Consider the following 18,995-nt stretch of genomic DNA (forward strand, 5'->3'; position numbering starts at 1 on the left):
ACTGGGGGTCCTTATAGGGTTCCCATAGGGGAATGGGGGTGAGTGAGCACCCCTGTGAGGATCCTATAGGGTCCTCATAAGCGAAAAGAACCCGGTGGGGATTCCTATAGGGTCCCTGTTAATGGCTGAGGGCCTTTATGGGGTTCCTATGAGGTCCCTCACCCGTCCATAGGCGCCGCCGCCGCCCCTATAGTGCTCCCAGCGAGGGACCCCCCCAAACCCGCCCCCCCATTAGTTCCTTCCGCCTTTTGCCCCGCCCCTTCCGGCGCCGAGCCAATCAGCGCGCCCCGGCGGGAGGAGTGGGCGGGGACACGAAGCTATAAAGGGAAGGGAGCGGCGGGAGGGAGCTCCGAGCGCCACGTGGAGGGCAGCGGCCGAGCAGGGCGGCACCGCCATGGCCTCCAACGGTACGGGGGTGGGGGGGGGGTATTGCGGCCACGGGGAGGGGGTCCCCATAGCGGGGGGGGGCCTGGAATAGCGGACGGCGTCAACAGTTATGGGGGGGGGGGTAAAATGGCGGAGATGGCGGAATTGTTTTGTGGGGGTGGGGGGGGCTGTGAGGCCGCGAGGGGGGGGGGGGGGGGGCGGTTAAATGGGGGTTTATTCCGGTGTCGTTATATTTGAATTGGGTTTTTTGTTTGTTTGTTTGATTGATTTTTGTCGTTTGTTTTGTGTGGGGGGGTAATTATCGGGGAGAAGTTAATTATCAAAGCAGAAATGGGTTTTCTTTTGTCTAAGGGAGGGGGGGGGTCGGTTACGCTTTAGGAATGGGGGTTTTTTTCCCTCATAAAACGGTTTATTTTCTTATCGTGTGCGACAAAAAAGTGCGATTTGGGGTATAGCGGAAAGCGTTGGAAGCGTTAATGACGGGCGTTAATGAGGAGGGTTAATTAGGAGCGTTACGAGCGCGTAACGGGGGGTAATAACGGCGTAATAACGGGGCAATAACGGTTCATTCGGTGGGTTTTTTCCTCACCAAATCCGTTTTTTTTTTGCCCTTTTTTATGTTATAAAGAGTGGTTTTGGTGGCGGGGGAGGAAATGGGTGGCGGCGTTAATGAGCGGCGTTAATTAATGGGGGTCGGTGCCGTTTGCTGTAATGGGGGGGGGGGGGGGGGAATCGCTCTTCGCCGTCGGTTTATTTCGCGATTTTTCCTCAGAAAACCGTTTTTTTTCCCCAATATTCGGATATTGAAAAGTGCGATATATTCACCGTAGGGGAGGAAGTAGCGACGGAGTTAATTAATGAGGGCCGTTAATTGGGGCCGATCGTGAGAGGCGCTTTTCCTTTGTTGGCTGTAACCGGGAGGGGGGGGGGGGGGCGGTTTGATAACGGATTTATTCAATGATTTTTCCTCACAAAACGGCGATTTTGGTGTTTTCTGAGCACCAAGACGTGAATTTATCACTCTGTGGTAGAATAAATGACTTTTTGTAAGGAAAAAAGGGTCAATTTTGGTTAAATCCGGAGCGGTTCCGCGGTGCGGAGCGGTTGAGCGCTTTGTTTCCTCTCGATTTTCCGTCAGGAAATCGTTTTTTTTATTATTATTATTTTTCATCTGGCCGAATTCGTGTGAGGACGGCGGAATTAATGATGAATTAATCACCAATTAGTTGATTAAAAGCCGTTAATTTCGCTTTGTTTCATGGCGGGAAGCGGAAGTTGGGCGGTTTGGGGGGGGGGGGGGGGGGGGGAGGAGGTAAAATACGGCTGAAAATCGCAGATTTTGTTCAAAAAAACGCCTTTTTTTGTCCCATTTTCCACCACCACAGAGGGATTATTTCGTTACCGGCGGAAAAAAGGAAGAAATTCGGGGCAATAATTGGAAATTAAGAGCTGTTTTGTTCCCTGCTGTGATTGAGGGCAGCGGGGAGGGGGGGGCGGGGGGGCGGTATCAGTTTCATTAACGTTTTAATAAGGATTTTTTAATCAAAAAAAGCACTTATCCCCTATTTTTAATAACTAAAAAGCGTGGTTTTAATTACCATGGAGGAATTCGTGATAAACTTTCGATTTTTTGTTTAATTCGGTGATGTTGGGGAGGAGCGAGCGGAGCAGATGAGCGCCTCTTTGTTTTCTCTTTCTTCCCTGAAAACCTCTTTATTTTTACACGATTTTCTAACTATAACGCCTGATTTTAGTGTAATTAAGTGATTTTTAATTAACATGAGGTTAAAGTCATTAAAAAAGTCTTTTAACCATTGTGTTTATCGACCACAACTACGTTGAATGACCGTTGTTTGTAGTGACGCTGTAATCGTTGTTTTTCCTCGCAAAATCCCGTTTTATTTTATTTTTTGTAAGTGTAAAGCGTATATTTCATTACGAAGGGGAAAAATTGCATTTATTTGTCTCATTTTCATATTTTTTCGGTGATTTGGGGGGAGATCGGAAGGTCCTTCATTGCGCCATTTACGCCCCCGTTTTGGCATTAATAGTCGGGTTTTTATTACATTTCTGAGTGAATTTCGGTGCGGGACATCAAAACATCGTTTTATTTTCGTTGTCATAAAAAATATTTGCAGATTTGGGATAATTTTTCCCTCAAGGAAACAAAACGGTTCTGAGGTGGGGATGGGGGGGGCGGCGTGCGCACAAAGCGCGGCGGGAAACGGAAATAAAGCCTTAAAAGCGAAAGAAATGGCGGGCAAATCGGGATTTTAGGCTTTAAGCCTTTTTAATTTTCTTTTTTTTTTGGTGTTCGTTTTGTGTTATTTGAGCGTTATTCGTGGGAATTTAAGGGGGGGGGGGCGGGGGGGGCGGCTGAGCGGCCCGGGACCACCGCCCCTCCCCCCACCCCCCTCATCTGCCCGCCGCCATTTTGCGGGGCGCGGTTTTCCCGCTGCGCCACCGCCGCCATTTTGTGTGCGCCGCGCATGCGCGGTGGCGGCGCCGCAGTGCTGCATCCGGGTCCTCGGCCCCATTCATTCCTACGGGGCTGGGGGGGGGGGGGGGGGAGGCTTTTGGTGGGGGGGATCCCCTTTAGTTTACGGGGCTATGGGCGTAATTTGGGGCAATATCCATCCAAAAAAGGTTAAGGCATCGGAGCCTGTCTTTATTTCGCATTATTTTAGGGGAAGTTTAATGGGTTTTTAAGTGTTATCGCGGAGTTGGTGGTGAATGAGGCCCTGTGGGGGGTGGGGGGGGCCGTGTGGTAAATTTCGAATTGTGCCATAAAAGTCCCCACTTTTGTGGGTTCTGTGGGTCTGTAGCAGTGAGGTTTCAGCATGTGGAGTGTGTATAGGGCATCTTTGGCGTTAAATGTACAGCAAAAGGTCTTTTTTCTCCCTGTTAATGAGGCTTTATGCGCTCTCTGTGGGGATGTGAGATGGAGTTCAATGCGTGCTGTAAGGAGGAGAATTAAAACTTGAGGGGTTTTGTCACAACTGAAGGCATTTTAAGCGTCCAAACGATCAATATTTGTACGTCTGACTATATAATATCGTTGAGTGTGGTGATATTGGGGCATAAAAGTCGGTTTGGGGCTTTTTTTTATAGCATACAATAACAAATCTCTGTGGACACACATTTGTGTGGAGGGAGAAGGGGGACTCTGTGGTTCTTAAGGGTCTTTTTGGCCAAATTGCTGTGAAATGGGGAATTGTGGCCCAGATGAAGGTATGGTTCGGCCCAAAGGTGAATTTGGCCCAAGTTAAGAAGGCTTTTGGCCCCAATTGAGGTGAATTGGGCCCATATGGGCAGCAGTTTCAGTGTGTGGATGAAGTTATCATACAGATCGGATGGGAGTTGTGAGGCATGGGCAGGAATTCACGTCTTGTTGGCACCAATTTTGACATAAATTGACATAAATGGGTAAGAGTGACCCAGATCTTGTCACCAATTCGCTGCAGTTGGTGGTTTTGATGCAATTTGAGGGGAATTGAGGCAGATTTTGGCTCATGCGGTCAGAAATTCGGGGCACAGAGTTTGGTGGCGATGGGCCCGGATTACATCTCTGGTTTTGTCACTCATTGCCAAACACTGGATGTGAATTTTGATGGATTTTGATGGATTATGCCCAAAAAAAACCGGGACAGAAGGTGGTTTAAAGGCGTAAGGGGTGTTAAGAGGTGTTATAGTGCAAATAAGGGGATGTGGAAGCGATGGGAAACAGCCATAAAGATCCCAGGGAACGACAGAGGGAATGTGGTGACACGGGGGAGGAATTGGCAAAAAGGGACACGAAGATGGGATGGGAAATGGACATAAATGGATCCCAAATGGTGGGGTGGGATGGACGGAAATGGGCTCAAAAATGGGGTCTGGGATTGGTCCAAGTGGACCCGAAATGGACCCAAAATGGGGTCTGGGATTGGTACAGATGGACCCCAAATGGTGGGGTGGGATGGATGGATATGGACCCGAAATGGTGGGGTGGGATGGATGGATATGGACCCAAAATGGGGTCTGGGATTGGTCCAGATGGACCCGAAATGGACCCAAAATGGGGTCTGGGATTGGTACAGATGGACCCCAAATGGTGGGGTGGGATGGATGGATATGGACCCAAAATGGGGTCTGGGATTGGTACAGATGGACCCCAAATGGTGGGGTGGGATGGATGGAAATGGGCTCAAAAATGGGGTCTGGGATTGGTCCAAATGGACCCGAAATGGACCCAAAATGGGGTCTGGGATTGGTACAGATGGACCCGAAATGGTGGGGTGGGATGGATGGAAATGGACCCAAAATGGGGTCTGGGATTGGTACAGATGGACCCAAAATGGACCCAAAATGGAGTCTGGGATTGGTACAGATGGACCCCAAATGGTGGGGTGGGATGGATGGATATGGACCCAAAATGGGGTCTGGGATTGGTACAGATGGACCCAAAATGGACCCAAAATGGAGTCTGGGATTGGTACAGATGGACCCCAAATGGTGGGGTGGGATGGATGGAAATGGACCCAAAATGGGTGTGGGATGGATGGGTTTGGTTGGGGTTTGGGCAGGGAAGGAGCAGAGGCGGTGCTGTGAAGTGGGCACCATTTGTGCCCCACGTTGTGCTGTGGGTCTGCCCCACATTTCGGTGCGGGACTGCCCCACATTTCAGTGCAGGACTGCCCCGCATTGGGCTCTCTGCGGCAGAGCTGACACACAGCTCAGCTATCAGCAACGCAAAGCTGATGTGTTTTGCTGTGAAACGAACAGCTGCGTCCCAATTAACAAAGGCTGTACGAACATTGCTGTGACCTTATCCCAAATTGTGGCGCAGTGACCCCAAATCACCGCGCTGCTCACCCCAAACCTGCCTTGTTAACCCCACGCTCTGCCTTTCCCCACAGATTACAGCCAGACCGCCACACAGAGGTACGTCCCCACCCCCCTCCCCCCCCCCACCCCCACCCCCTATATGGACTCCAAACCCCAAAACCCACTGGATTTCCCCCAAAACAGCTACGGGGCCTACCCCGCCCCGCCGACACAGGGCTACTCGCAGCAGAGCAGCCAACCCTACGGGCAGCAGAGCTACAGCGGCTACAGCCAGCCGGCCGACGGGGCGGCCTACAGCCAGAGCAGCTACAGCTCCTCCTACGGACAGGCGCAGAGCAGTAGGCACCGCTCCCCCCATCCCCATCTCACACCCCACATCTCTGCTCTTCGTTTCACCCCGAAACTCCGTTGTTTTTTCTTTTTGAACTCCCAATCCCCTTTCGTTTTCTTGGCACGAACCCATTTTTAACCCCACGTCTGCCTTTCCGATCTGCAGTCCCTTCTTTTAAACCCCACTCTCTGCTTTTTCGCCCCGAATCCTTTCTTGGCTCCCAAAGGTTCCTACTTTCTGCCTCTGGATTTGCAGTTTTCAGCTCCAGATGTCTCCTCCTTCACTCGATATCCCCATGTTATGGCTATAACCCAATATGTTTTTCCTTCAGTTTTCCACCAGAATGCCTTTCTCCCTTGGATCCCCCATTTCTGCCCCCAGAACTGCTCCTCTTTACCCCAAAGCGCTGCGTTTTCACCCCCAAATCCCCACTTTTTCTCCCTAAATCCCCCTTTTTTTCTCCCCAAATGTGCCCTTTCTGACCCCAGATCTGTTCTTTCAGACTCCCCTTCCCCCTTTTTGCCCCCAAACCCTTTATTTGACCCCTTATATCAACATTCTGTCCCCACATCTCCGCTTTCTCCTCTCTCATCCCCGTGTTTTCCTCTCTGTCTCTTTTTATTGCTACAAAATCCCCCTTTTGGAAACCCTCTCCCCACTTTTTCCCATCAGTCTCCGCTTTCTCCCCCAAACTCTGACTTTTTTGACTGCAGATCCCCATTTTTGATCCCAGATTCTGAAGCTTTCACCCCAAATCCCCCCAAATCTCGACATTTCCCCCCCACATTTTCACATTTTTGCTGCAAATCTTTTTTTCCACCCAAATCACCACTTTTTTTTCCTTTCCCAGAATCTCTGTGTTGGTGGCAGATCCCTTTCCCACCCATATCTCCACTTTCCATCCCAAACTCCTCCTTTTTGACCCCACATCTCCACTTTGCACACCGAATCCTCACTCTTTATTTCAGAAAGCTCATCTTTTTGCTCCAGATGTTTATTTTTCCCCCTCAATGCTCACTTCTCCATCCCAAATCTCCACTTTTTGCCCCAACCCCTTCAGTTCCCTCATGCATCCTTCTTTCACCTCCCTGAATCCCCTCTTCCTGCCTCCCAGCCCTCCTTTTCTGACCCAAACCTCCCTTTTCCCCCCCACATCCCCCACTTCCCCACCCTCAACCCCCCCCCTCCCACTTCTCACCCATTTTTGACCATTCTGACCCTTTTTCCCCCCATTTTTCCCAGGCTACAGCACGCAGTCGACGCCGCCGACCTATGGCAGCAGTGGAGGGTACGGCGGTGGGCAGAGCTCACAGCCATCCTATGGGCAGACCTCCTCCTACCCCAGCTACAACCAGCCGCCCTCCGCCAGCTCCTCCGCCGGAAGGTCAGCCCCAAATCCCCCCAAATTCACCCCAAAATTCACCACTTGGCTCCATTGCCCCCCATTCTCACCATCTGAGCTCCGAAACGCTGACGGCCGCCTCATTTCTTTGGCTTTTTTGGTACATCTCCCTCCAAACTCCGTATTTTCCATAGTGCTTTTAGCAAACCCCTGCTCAGAGCTCCACCTGCCGTTCATTGTTACAAACGTGGTGTTTTTTATATGCAAATGATAACGATTTGATGAATTCTGTGTGGTTTTCCTCTTACACCGCTCTGTGGAGCTCAGAGTGTTGGGTTATTCCATTGGGGTTGCGATGCATCTCAACTGGGTGTTAACTCCTAACAAACCCTCCTTGCAAACTTCAACTTCCTACTGAATTCTGCCTTCTTTTTAACAGATCTCCTTCCAAAATACAAAATATTGGGGTATTTATGTCGGTTTTCCTCATAAATGGCGTTCCGGAATGCACTGTTTGTTTCATTGCCATCGTTTGTTTTAATTCAGATTCTTCAGCTCTTCACATCAACGCCACTTACAATACATTTTCCATCAGCGCTTCACTGTCCTTTGATGGAGGGTATTTTTAATGGGTTCTCCCCCAAACTTCAGTGTTTCTGATGGATTTTGGGGCTGTTTTTCATACATTGCCTCCATCCGAAGGCGTTTTTCCCCAAAGTTGGGCTCTGTTGCGTGTTTGTGACCCCAAAGTTTGGCTCTCTGCTGTTGGCAACCCCATCTTTGGTTCTGTTGGATGTTTCCAATTCCATTGGATGTTTCCAACCCCAAATTTGGCTCTGTTGGGTGTTTTAACCCCAAATTTGCCTCTCTTGGGTTTTTCCAACCCCATTGGATGTTTCCAACCCTATTGGATGTTTGAACCCCAAATTGTGCTCTGTTGGGTGTTTCCAACCCCATTGGATGATTCCAACCCCAAATTGGGCTCTGTTGGGTGTTGTAACCCCAAATTTGGCTCTGTTGGATGTTTTAACCCCAAATTGTGCTCTGTTGGACGTTTCCAACCCCATTGGACGTTTCCAGCCCCAAATTTGGCTCTGTTGGATGTTTTAACCCCAAATTGTGCTCTGTTGGGTGTTTCCAACCCCATTGGATGTTTGCAGCCCCAAAGTGTGCTCTGTTGGGTGTTTTAACCCCATTGGATGTTTCCAACCCCATTGGGTGTTTCCAACCCCAAATTTGGCTCTGTTGGATGTTTTAACCCCAAATTGTGCTCTTTTGGGTGTTTCCAACCCCATTGGATGTTTGCAGCCCCAAATTGGGCTCTGTTGGGTGTTGTGACCCTAAATTTGGCTCTGTTGGATGTTTGCAGCCCCAAACTTGGCTCTATTGGATGTTTTAACCCTGAATTTGGCTCTGTTGGATGTTTCCAACTCCATTGGATGTTTCCAGCCCCATACTTGGCTCTATTGGATGTTTTAACCCCAAATTTGGATCTGTTGGGTGTTTTAAACCCAAATTTGCCTCTGTTGGGTTTTTCCAACCCCATTGGATGTTTCAACCCCATTGGATGATTCCAACCCCAAATTGGGCTCTGTTGGGTGTTGTAACCCCAAATTTGGCTCTGTTGGATGTTTTAATCCCAAATTGTGCTCTGTTGGACGTTTCCAACCCCATTGGACGTTTCCAGCCCCAAATTTGGCTCTGTTGGGTGTTTTAACCCCAAATTCTGCTCTGTTGAGTGTTTCCACCCCCATTGGATGTTTGAACTCCAAATTGTGCTCTACTGTGTGTTTCAAACCCCAAGTTTGGCTCTGTTGGGTGTTGTAACTCTAAATTTGGATCTGTTGGATGTTTCCAACCCCAAATTGTACTCTGTTTGGTGTTTTCAGCCCCAATGGATGTTTCCAGCCCCAAATTGTGCTCTGTTGGGTGTTTCCAACCCCATTGGATGATTCCAACCCCAAATTGGGCTCTGTTGGGTGTTGTAACCCCAAATTTGGCTCTGTTGGATGCTTTAACCCCCAAATTGTGCTCTTTTGGGTGTTTCCAACCCCATTGGATGTTTGCAGCCCCAAATTGGGCTCTGTTGGGTGTTGTGACCCTAAATTTGGCTCTGTTGGATGTTTGCAGCCCCAAATTTGGCTCTATTGGATTTTTTAACCCTGAATTTGGCTCTGTTGGATGTTTCCAACTCCATTGGATGTTTGCAGCCCCAAACTTGGCTCTATTGGATGTTTTAACCCCAAATTTGGATCTGTTGGGTGTTCTAAACCCAAATTTGCCTCTGTTGGGTTTTTCCAACCCCATTGGATGTTTCCAGCCCCATTGGATGTTTCCAACCCCAAATTCGGCTCTGTTGGGTGTTGTAACCCCAAATTGTGCTCTGTTGGGTGTTTCCAACCCCATTGGATGATTCCAACCCCAAATTGGGCTCTGTTGGGTGTTGTAACCCCAAATTTGGCTCTGTTGGATGTTTTAACCCCAAATTGTGCTCTGTTGGACGTTTCCAACCCCATTGGACGCTTCCAACCCCAAATTTGGCTCTGTTGGGTGTTCCCAGCCCCACTGGACGTTCCCAGCCCCACTGGACGTTCCCAGCCCCACTGGACGTTCCCAGCCCCACTGGACGTTCCCAGCCCCAAGGTTATGCTCAGCTGAACGTCCTCCCCTATAACCGCACGCTTTGCTTCACTTACAGTATAAAACCCACAGAGCTGCTGCGGGGTTCGCTCTCCCCTTCCAACCTGATCCGTCAGCTCATTAACACGTGTTTTTAACGAGGCCCCGGTGGTTTTGCTGAGTGCTTTGGGGTCCTTTGAGCTCAGGACGTGTCGTTTCCCACAGCTATGGGGGCAGCTCCCAGAGCTCCAGCTACGGGCAGCCGCCCAGCTCCGGCTACAGCCAGCAGTCCTCATACAGCAGCCAGCAGCCCTCCTACAGCCAGCAGTCCTCATACAGCGCGCCGCAGAGCTACAGCCAGCAGAGCCAGTACAGCAACAGCGGCTCCTGTGAGTGGGGAGGGGGGCTGGGAGGGCTGGGGGGGGGTCTGAAGGACCTGGGGTGGGTTCAGGTGGTGGGAAAGGGGGAGAAAAGGGCTCCAAAACGGTGTGGAAAGGTGGAATGGAAGCGGTTGGGCGTTGGGAAGAGGGGCTGGAAAGGACCTGGAATCGCTTTGGGGAATCCTGAAGAGGAAAGAATTGGATGAAAATAGTTGGAAGGGGTTGGAAAGTGCTGAGAATGAGAGTGGGAAGTGAGGAAGGTAAGAAGTGAACGGTTTCCACGTGAGCAAAAGGGATTTTGGGGATGGAATGAGAACGGGGCGGAGAAACGGCAATGAAATGTGGAGAGGGGGGAAATGGGGGGAGATGGGATGGGGACAGCGGGGGGAAATGGGGCCAAATTGGGGACGTTTGGGCTGTTTTGTACAATTTATCCCTTCTGAGGTCGTCTGAACGGTGGAAATGGAGGATTTGGAGAGTGTATGAATGTAGGGATGTGTGTGCACACGTATGCACGTAGTATGGAGCGTTACATGTGAGATATCCATGAAAATGCATGAAATAGCCCCAAAAAGAGGCGCACAGAAGAGGTGACTGTGAAGGAAGGGCCACAGTGGTGGATGGTCTGAACTGCTGGGCAGAGAAGCTGAAGGATTTTCTATGGCTTCCGGTGCTCAGAGCCTTTGGAAGCACTGAGACGGTTCGGAGGATGGGATGGTTTGTTGAGTTTTGGGGGGGCTTCGAGCTTTTAAACCAACGGAGATCTGCAGCACTGCGTCCAAATCTGGAGCCCCCAATAGGAGAAAGACAGCGGAGGGTCCCTTCTATTCACAGGAGGGCCACAGAGGTGATCGGAGGGCTGCAGCACCTCCCATACAGAGACAGGCTGAGGGAGATGGGGTATTGAGCCTGGAGAAGGGAACAGAAGGCTGCGGGGTGACCTCAGTGCAGCCTTCCGGGACCTTAAAGGGGAGCCCCCAAACAGGAGGGGAGGCGACTCTTGGAAGGGCAGATAACAGCAGGATGAGGGGACGTGGTTTGGAGTTGAAGGAGGGCAGATGGAGGTTGGATGTGAGGGGGAACAGCTGCCCGGAGAGGCTGTGGATGCCCCGTCCGTCCCTGGAGGTGTTGAAGGCCACGTTGGATGGGGTATCCAATGGGATGGCCTTAAATGTGGACGTGGTCTTTTGGGGTCCCTTCCATCCCAACCATTCTATGATCCTGAGAGATTAAAGCCACAGTGGATGTCGGTGGCCCTGCCTGTTTTGGGGGGGGTTGGAGCCTTTGGGGTCCCTTCCAACCCAACCATTTTGTGACCCTGTGAGATTAAAGCCACAGCGGAGGTGGTGGCCCTGCCTGTTTTGGGGGGGTTGGATCCTCGTGATCTTTTGGGGTCCCTTCCAACCCAACCATTCTGTGACCCTGTGAGATAAAGCCACAGTGGATGTTGGTGGCCCTGCCTGTTTTGGGGGGGTTGGAGCCTTTGGGGTCCCTTCTAACCCAACCATTCTGTGACCCTATGAGATTAAAGCCACAGTGGAGGTGGTGGCCCTGCCTGTGGTGGTGGGGGTTGGTTGAAGCCTTGTGATGTTTTGGGGTCCCTTCCAACCCAACCATTCTGTGACCCTGTGAGATAAAGCCACAGTGGATGTTGGTGGCCCTGCCTGTTTTGGGGGGGGGGGGGGGTTGGAGCCTTTGGGGTCCCTTCCAACCCAACCATTCTGTAACCCTGTGAGATTAAAGCCACAGTGGATGTTGGTGGCCCTGCCTGTTTTGGGGGGAGTTGGAGCCTCGTGATCTTTTGGGGTCCCTTCCAACCCAACCATTCTGTGACCCTATGAGATTAAAGCCACAGTGGATGTTGGTGGCCCTGCCTGTTTTGGGGGGGCTTGGAGCCTTTGGGGTCCCTTCCAACCCAACCATTTTGTGACCCTGTGAGATTAAAGCCACAGTGGATGTTGGTGGCCCTGCCTGTTTTGGGGGGGGGGTTGGATCCTCGTGATCTTTTGGGGTTCCTTCCAACCCAACCATTCTGTGACCCTATGAGATTAAAGCCACAGTGGATGTTGGTGGCCCTGCCTGTTTTGGGGGGCTTGGAGCCTTTGGGGTCCCTTCCAACCCAACCATTCTGTGACCCTGTGAGATTAAAGCCACAGTGGAGGTGGTGGCCCTGCCTGTTTTGGGGGGGAGGTTGGATCCTCGTGATCTTCTGGGGTCCCTTCCAACCCAACCATTCTTTGACCCTGTGAGATAAAGCCACAGTGGATGTTGGTGGCCCTGCCTGTTTTGGGGGGGGTTGGAGCCTTTGGGGTCCCTTCTAACCCAACCATTCTGTGACCCTGAGAGGTAAAGCCACAGTGGATGTTGGTGGCCCTGCCTGTTTTGGGGGGGCTTGGAGCCTTTGGGGTCCCTTCTAACCCAACCATTCTGTGACCCTGAGAGGTAAAGCCACAGTGGATGTTGGTGGCCCTGCCTGTTTTGGGGGGGGTTGGAGCCTTTGGGGTCCCTTCCAACCCAACCATTCTGTGACCCTGTGAGATTAAAGCCAGGAAGGGGGCAGGTGAGACTTAAGTTTAAAACGTGAGCCGGAAACTGAAGTTTGCAACAGAGCGGGTTGAAAAAGGAAGCATTTGTGGATGGGGCGGGGGGGTGGAAATGCATTAAAGGGAACGTCCTGATGTGTGATATGGTTTTTTTCCCCCCCCAGCCAGCAGCTATGGGCAGGAGCAGGCCCCGCTGAGCAGCTCAGGAGGATACCAGGAGCAGAGCTATGGAGGGCAGCAGGAGCGCAGCCGCGGGCGCGGAGGGTACGGCCGGGGCGGCTACGAGCGCGGTGGCCGTGGTAGCCGGGGAGGCCGTGGAGGCAACATGGGGTAGGTGTGGGCCAGCAAACGGGGCCAAAAAGGGAGAAAATGGGCAAAAGGAGGAGGGGGGGGGAAGCCCTGTGGGGTGTGGGGGCTTCCGGAGGTGGTGAAATGGGGGAGAACGCCCCGAAAATGAGGGAGAGAGACATCCCCCCCCACCCCCCCCCCGGTTCTCCAAGAGCGGTGGTTGGAGTTGGGGGGAAATGGTTTAAAAAAGAGAGAGTGGTGGATGATGGAAGCGTGGGGAGAAAAGGGGTGGTGGGGGATGTCAGAGGGTGGGGGCTGATAGTGCTGTGAGGAGGGGAGAAATGGGGAATAATGCCCTACTGGGGGGAAAGCTCTGGATATAGCGGGGCTTTCCTGAGGTGGAAATGGGGTTAAATGGGGGAAAAAAAAAAAAGAATTGTGGTATGAAGGAAAATGATTTGGTGGGGAACCCTCTGGGGAGTGGGGGACTCCAGAGGGGGAAAGTGGGGGGAGAAATGGGGGAAAATGCCCCCCCCCCCAAAAAAAATGAGGGAGAGACACCCCGATTAGCGGTGCTTTGAATGGTCCAAAAATGGGAGAAACGGTGGAAAAAAGAAATGATGATAATGTTAAATATAAGGGAGAGAGGTGGTGAGGAACCCCCTGGGAATGGGGGCGTATGGTGGGGGAAATGCCCCAAAAATGACGGAGGGAAACCCCTGGGGGTGGGGGCTTCTGTGGCTGAAAATGGGGGGAAAACGGTCAAAAGAAAAAGAAAAAAGGGGGGGGGAGGGGTACACAAAAATAACCAAAAGCACAGAGAGGTGGTGGGGAACCCCCCAGGAGTGGGGGCTGTGGTCAAAAAACGGGGGAAAATGGTAAAAAATGAAACTGCAGAATTGAGGGCAGAGGTTGATGGGAGGGGTCCTCCCGATAGCAAATGGGTGAATTGACCAAAAGGAGCGAAAATGCACCCAAAAAGGTTCAGTGGGGGCACATGGAGCTGTGCGAAGTGGTAAGAGCCCCCCAAAAATGGGGAGAAAAAGGTGTTTTTAGGGACAGACACCAACGTTGGGTGTGAAGGTGATGCGTGGCACAGCCGCGGTGGTAAAAAACACGATGGAAAATAAGGAGGAATGGAGGAAAAAAGGAGAAGAATGGGATAGGAGTTGGGAAGGGGAAGTGGGAGGAAATGGGAAGGAAGAAAGGAGGTGGGAAAAAATGAGGAAACGTGAGAAAAATATATTAAAAAAATGAGGAAATAGGAGGGAAGATGAGGTGTGGAAAAGGAGGAGTGGGAAGATGAGGAAGGGTGAGGGGGAAAAGGAAAATGGGGGAAGGAAAGGAAACAGGAAATTGAATGGGGGCGGGGGAGGAAGTGAGGAAATAGGGAATGTGAGGGGGAAATGAGGGGGTGTGAAAGGTCAGGAAATGAGAACTGGGGGGAATGGGGGAGAAGGAAAGGAAAAGAGAAGTGGAGAGGAACAGAGAGGAAGGAAAGGAAATGGAGAGGAAATGGGGAGGGAAAGAGGATAAGGAGAGGGGAAGAGGAAAAGAAGGATGGGGAAAGAGGAAGTAGAGATAAAGCAGAGGGAAAGAGGAAGGAAAGAGGAAAAAGGAAGAGGAAATGGAGGGGGAGAAAGGGAAAGACGAAAAGGAGAGAAGGAAGGGAAGAGGAAATGGAGAAGGAAGAGGGGAAGGGGAAGTGGAAGGAGGAAAGAGGAAACAGAAGGAAAGAGGAAGGGAAAAGGAAAATAGGGAGAGGAATGGAAGGGGAAATAGGGAGAAAGGAAGAGGAAAAGGAGGGGAAAGAGGAAGTGGAGAGGGAGAAAGAGGAAGGAAGAGGCGAGGGAGGGGAAGGGAAAGGGGAAATGGAGAGGGAGAAAGGAAGGAAAAGGAAGGGGAAAGAGGAAGGGAAAAGGAGGGGGAAAGGAAGGAAAGAAAAAGGAGGAGGGGGAGAGGAAGGGAAGAGGAAACTGAGAGGGAAAGAGGAAGGAAGAAGGAAAATAGGGAGAGGAAGGGAAGGGGAAATGGGGAGAAAGGAAGAGGAAAAGGAGGGGAAAGAGGAAATGGAGAGGGAGAAAGAGGAAGGAAGAGGCGAGGGAGGGGAAGGGAAAGGGGAAATGGAGAGGGAGAAAGGAAGGAAAAGAGGAGGGGGAAAGAGGAAGGGAAACAGAGGAAGGGAAAAGGAGGGGGAGAGGAAGGAAAGAAAAAAAGGGGAAGAGGAAGGGAAGAGGAAACTGAGAGGGAAAGAGGAAGGAGGAAGGAAAATAGGGAGAGGAAGGGAAGGGGAAATAGGGAGAAAGAAAGAGGAAAAGGAGGGGAAAGAGGAAATGGAGAGGGAGAAAGAGGAAGGAAGAGGCGAGGGAGGGGAAGGGAAAGGGGAAATGGAGAGGGAGAAAGGAAGGAAAAGGAGGGGGAAAGAGGAAGGGAAAAAGGGAGAGGGGAAGGAAAGAGAAAAGGGAGGGGGAGAGAGGTAGGGAAGAGGAAACGGAGAGGGAGAAAAGGAAAAGGAATGAGGGAAGAGTGAGGAAATGCAATGGAAGTGTGAGAAAATGAGCGGAGGGTAGAAATGGGATGGAAAGGTGGGAGAAAATGGGGAAGGTTGGGAAGAGGAGAGAAAAAGGAGGGGAAAATGGGGGGGAATTCGGGGAGAAAAGGAAGAATAGGGAGAGAGGAATGGGAGCAGTGGGATAAAGGTGGGGGAAATGGGATCAGAAACGTGGATGGAATAAAGCTGAGGAAAATGAGGGAAAGATGGAATAAATGACAGAAAATGGGGCAAAATGGAACAAAGGTGAGAAGAAATCGAGGGGAGAAATGGAATTATGAAAGAGAACGGAATAAAGATGGGAAAAAACGGAGTAAAAACGGAATAAAAAATGAGGAAAAAGGGAATGTGAGAGAAAAATGGAGGAAAAATGGAGTAAAAATGAGGAGAATGGAATCAAGGTGAGAAAAAACGAGGGGAAAATGGAATCGAGAGGAGAAAAAAATGGCATTAAAACCTGGAATAAAGATGAGAAAAAAAAAAAAGAGGGAAAAGACGGAAAAGAATAAAAGAAAAAGGGGCGAAAAAGCAGCGAAAGACTGCAAAATGAGAGCAAAGTGAGGGGCAAAAAGGGGCCGACGGCGCATTGCGTGCTCACTGCAGAGGCAAACAACGGTGCCGCAGCCGCACGTGGGTCGGTGCACGCAGCACCAATGGCCAAAAGGTTGGGGGTTTGTGTCGCTGCCGCGTGGTTTTGGGCCGAAAAAGGCCGATTTTGGGGCGCGGAGGTGAGTATGGGGCGAGCGGCGGTTGCTTATTTGTGCCTGTTAACAAACTCTGGTTTTGTGTGCTGCAGGTGTGAAAGGCAGCGACACTTTGCAATGCTCCGCCTTTATCCGCAGCTTTTGGGTTCAAAAAAAAGGCAGAAAGGGGGAAAAAAATAAAAAAAAAAAATAAAAGGAAAAAACAAATGGAGAAAAAAAAAAAAAAAAAAGGAGAAAATAGACCAAATAATAATAATAAGGAAAAAGAGGGGAAAAAAAGCAATGAAGAGAGAGAGGAGAAAGGGAGGGGGGAGCGTCCTGTGGGGGCTCTGCTGCAAGCAGCCGGCGAGGCCAAAAAGGGCCCCAGAAAGGCCAGAAAAGGCCCCAAAATGGCCAAAAGAAGTCCCAAAATGGCCAAGAAAGACCCCACAAAGGCCAAAAAAGACCTCAGGAAGGCCAAAAAAGGCCCCAAAAGGGCCAAAAAAAGCCCCAAAAGGCCAAAAAGGGCCCCAAAACAGCCAGAAAAGGCCCCAGAAAGGCCAAAAAAGGCTCTAAAAGGGCCCAAAAAAATCCCCAGAAAGGCCAAAAAGGGCTCTAAAAGAGCCAAAAAAGACCCCAGAAAGACCAGAAAAGGCCCCTGAAAGACCAAAAAAGACTCCAAAAGGGCCAAAATTACCCCCAAAAGGCACCAAAAGGGCCAAGAAAGGCCGAAAAAGACCCCAAAAGGGCCAAAAACGGCCCCAAAAAGGCCCCCAAAAAAGGGCCACAGGGCTTTTATTTTTGAGGTCAGAAAGTGCCAAAGAGCCATTTTTGGAGCGGCCCCCCCCAAAAAAAGGCAGATTTGGGTTTTTCCCAACTTTTGGATACAGTAAAATGAGATGGGGGGGGGGGGGCGGTCCTACAGGGGGGGGGTCTGCAGAAAGCAGGGAAAAAACCCCATAGAAAAACGCCCCCCAAAGGGCCACATTGCCCGGGGTTCATTTTTTTAGGGTCAAACGGCCGTTTGATTTGGGCATTTTTGTGGTTTTTGGTTTTTTTTTTCCCCAACTTTAGGATTCATTTTGGGGGGGGGGGAACGACCCACAACCGTGTGGGGTGTGCGGAAAGCAGGGAAAACGACCCCAAAAAAAGGGGGCCAAAGCCTTTTTGTACGCCGGGCCCAAAGGTGCCCCGCAGGGATCCTTCAGAACGGCCGCAAAGAGCTCCAATCGGCGTTTTTAGCCATTTTCTGACCCCCCCCCCCCCCAAAATCCCACCCAATCCCACCCCACCCCCCCATTGGGCAGCGCTGCGTGCGAGAGGAGCGTCAACGACGGATGGAGACCCCCAAAACCCCCCCCAAAATACCCCAAAACCGCCCCCCCCCCCCCCCCCCCCCCCCCCCCAAAACAAAGCACAGAGGGGCTTCAGGATGGAGGAAAAACGCCGGTTTTACCCCCCCCCAAAAAAAATAACAACAAAATAAAGCAATTCAGGGATTATAAAACTGCCCCCCCCCCCCTTCAAAAGCATAAAATGAACGAAAAACCAAAAAAAAAAACAAAAAAAACCCAAAAAAAAAAGCTTCATATCTTCTAATTTATCTCCTCAGCGGTGGTGAGCGTGGTGGCTTCAATAAATTTGGTGGTAAGTGGCAAGAGTTGAGCGTTTGAACCCAAAAAGGGAACGTAGCGGCCAACGCAGGGAAAGAGTGTATTTGTGTGCTGTAACCCCACTTCTCTCCGCAACAGGGGCCGCGTTTTGGGTGGAAAAAGGCCCGAAAAGGGGCAAAATAAAAGGGCTCTGCCCCCCCTCACCCTCCTCACAGTGAGCAATGGGAGATGGTGGCGGTTTTGGGTGGAAAAAGGCCCGAAAAGGGGCAGAATAAAAGGGCTCTGCCCCCCCCCTCCCACTCCACCCTCCCCATGGTGAGCAATGGGAGATGGCGGTGGTTTTGGGTGGAAAAAGGCCCGAAAAGGGGCAGAATAAAAGGGCTCTGCCCTCCCCCTCCCACCCCACCCTCCCCATGGTGAGCAATGGGAGATGGCGGTGGTTTTGGGTGGAAAAAGGCCTGAAAAGGGGCAAAATAAAAGGGCTCTGTCCCCCCCCCCTCCACCCCACCCTCCCCATGGTGAGCCATGGGAGATGGCGGTGGTTTTGGGTGAAAAAAGGCCCGAAAAGGGGAAGAATAAAAGGGCTCTGTCCCCCCCCCTCCTTCCACCCCACCCTCCCCATGGTGAGCAATGGGAGATGGCGGTGGTTTTGGGTGGAAAAAGGCCTGAAAAGGGGCAAAATAAAAGGGCTCTGTCCCCCCCCCCTCCACCCCACCCTCCCCATGGTGAGCCATGGGAGATGGCGGTGGTTTTGGGTGAAAAAAGGCCCGAAAAGGGGAAGAATAAAAGGGCTCTGTCCCCCCCCCTCCTTCCACCCCACCCTCCCCATGGTGAGCAATGGGAGATGGTGGCGGTTTTGGGTGGAAAAAGGCCCAAAAAGGGGCAGAATAAAAGGGCTCTGCCCCCCACCCCCGTCCCCATGGTGAGCAATGGGAGATTTGGGTGGAAAAGTGGCATTTTTGGGGGTGGGGGAGCAAAAAATAACCACCCCCCCCCCCCCCAACAGACTTCAGTCAATAACCCCAAATCCGCCACGGTTGGAGCGTGAAGGCAGAAATGGGGGTGGAGGGGGGGGGGGGGGGGGGGGGGGGGGGGGGGGGGGGGGGGGGGGGGGGGGGGGGGGGGGGGGGGGGGGGGGGGGGGGGGGGGGGGGGGGGGGGGGGGGGGGGGGGGGGGGGGGGGGGGGGGGGGGGGGGGGGGGGGGGGGGGGGGGGGGGGGGGGGGGGGGGGGGGGGGGGGGGGGGGGGGGGGGGGGGGGGGGGGGGGGGGGGGGGGGGGGGGGGGGGGGGGGGGGGGGGGGGGGGGGGGGGGGGGGGGGGGGGGGGGGGGGGGGGGGGGGGGGGGGGGGGGGGGGGGGGGGGGGGGGGGGGGGGGGGGGGGGGGGGGGGGGGGGGGGGGGGGGGGGGGGGGGGGGGGGGGGGGGGGGGGGGG

At 52.2% G+C, this 18,995-nt stretch overlaps 1 protein-coding gene across 1 annotated transcript; it reads left to right on the forward strand.

The window, feature by feature from the left end:
- Window positions 1–371: 371 nt before the first annotated feature.
- On the forward strand, window positions 372–17,599 carry FUS (FUS RNA binding protein; the record flags this gene model as incomplete). The annotated part of the gene is given in 7 exon segments (NM_001001531.1): window positions 372–407; window positions 5,286–5,310; window positions 5,398–5,552; window positions 6,788–6,929; window positions 9,732–9,895; window positions 12,594–12,759; window positions 17,564–17,599. Coding segments are annotated over 7 exon segments (701 nt in total), but the record flags the coding sequence as incomplete, so codon positions are not given.
- Between the last annotated feature and the right edge of the window lie 1,396 nt (window positions 17,600–18,995).

Source organism: Gallus gallus, chromosome 36 (genome assembly GCF_016699485.2).
Source record: "Gallus gallus isolate bGalGal1 chromosome 36, bGalGal1.mat.broiler.GRCg7b, whole genome shotgun sequence".
NCBI classification, from domain to species: Eukaryota; Metazoa; Chordata; class Aves; order Galliformes; family Phasianidae; genus Gallus; species Gallus gallus.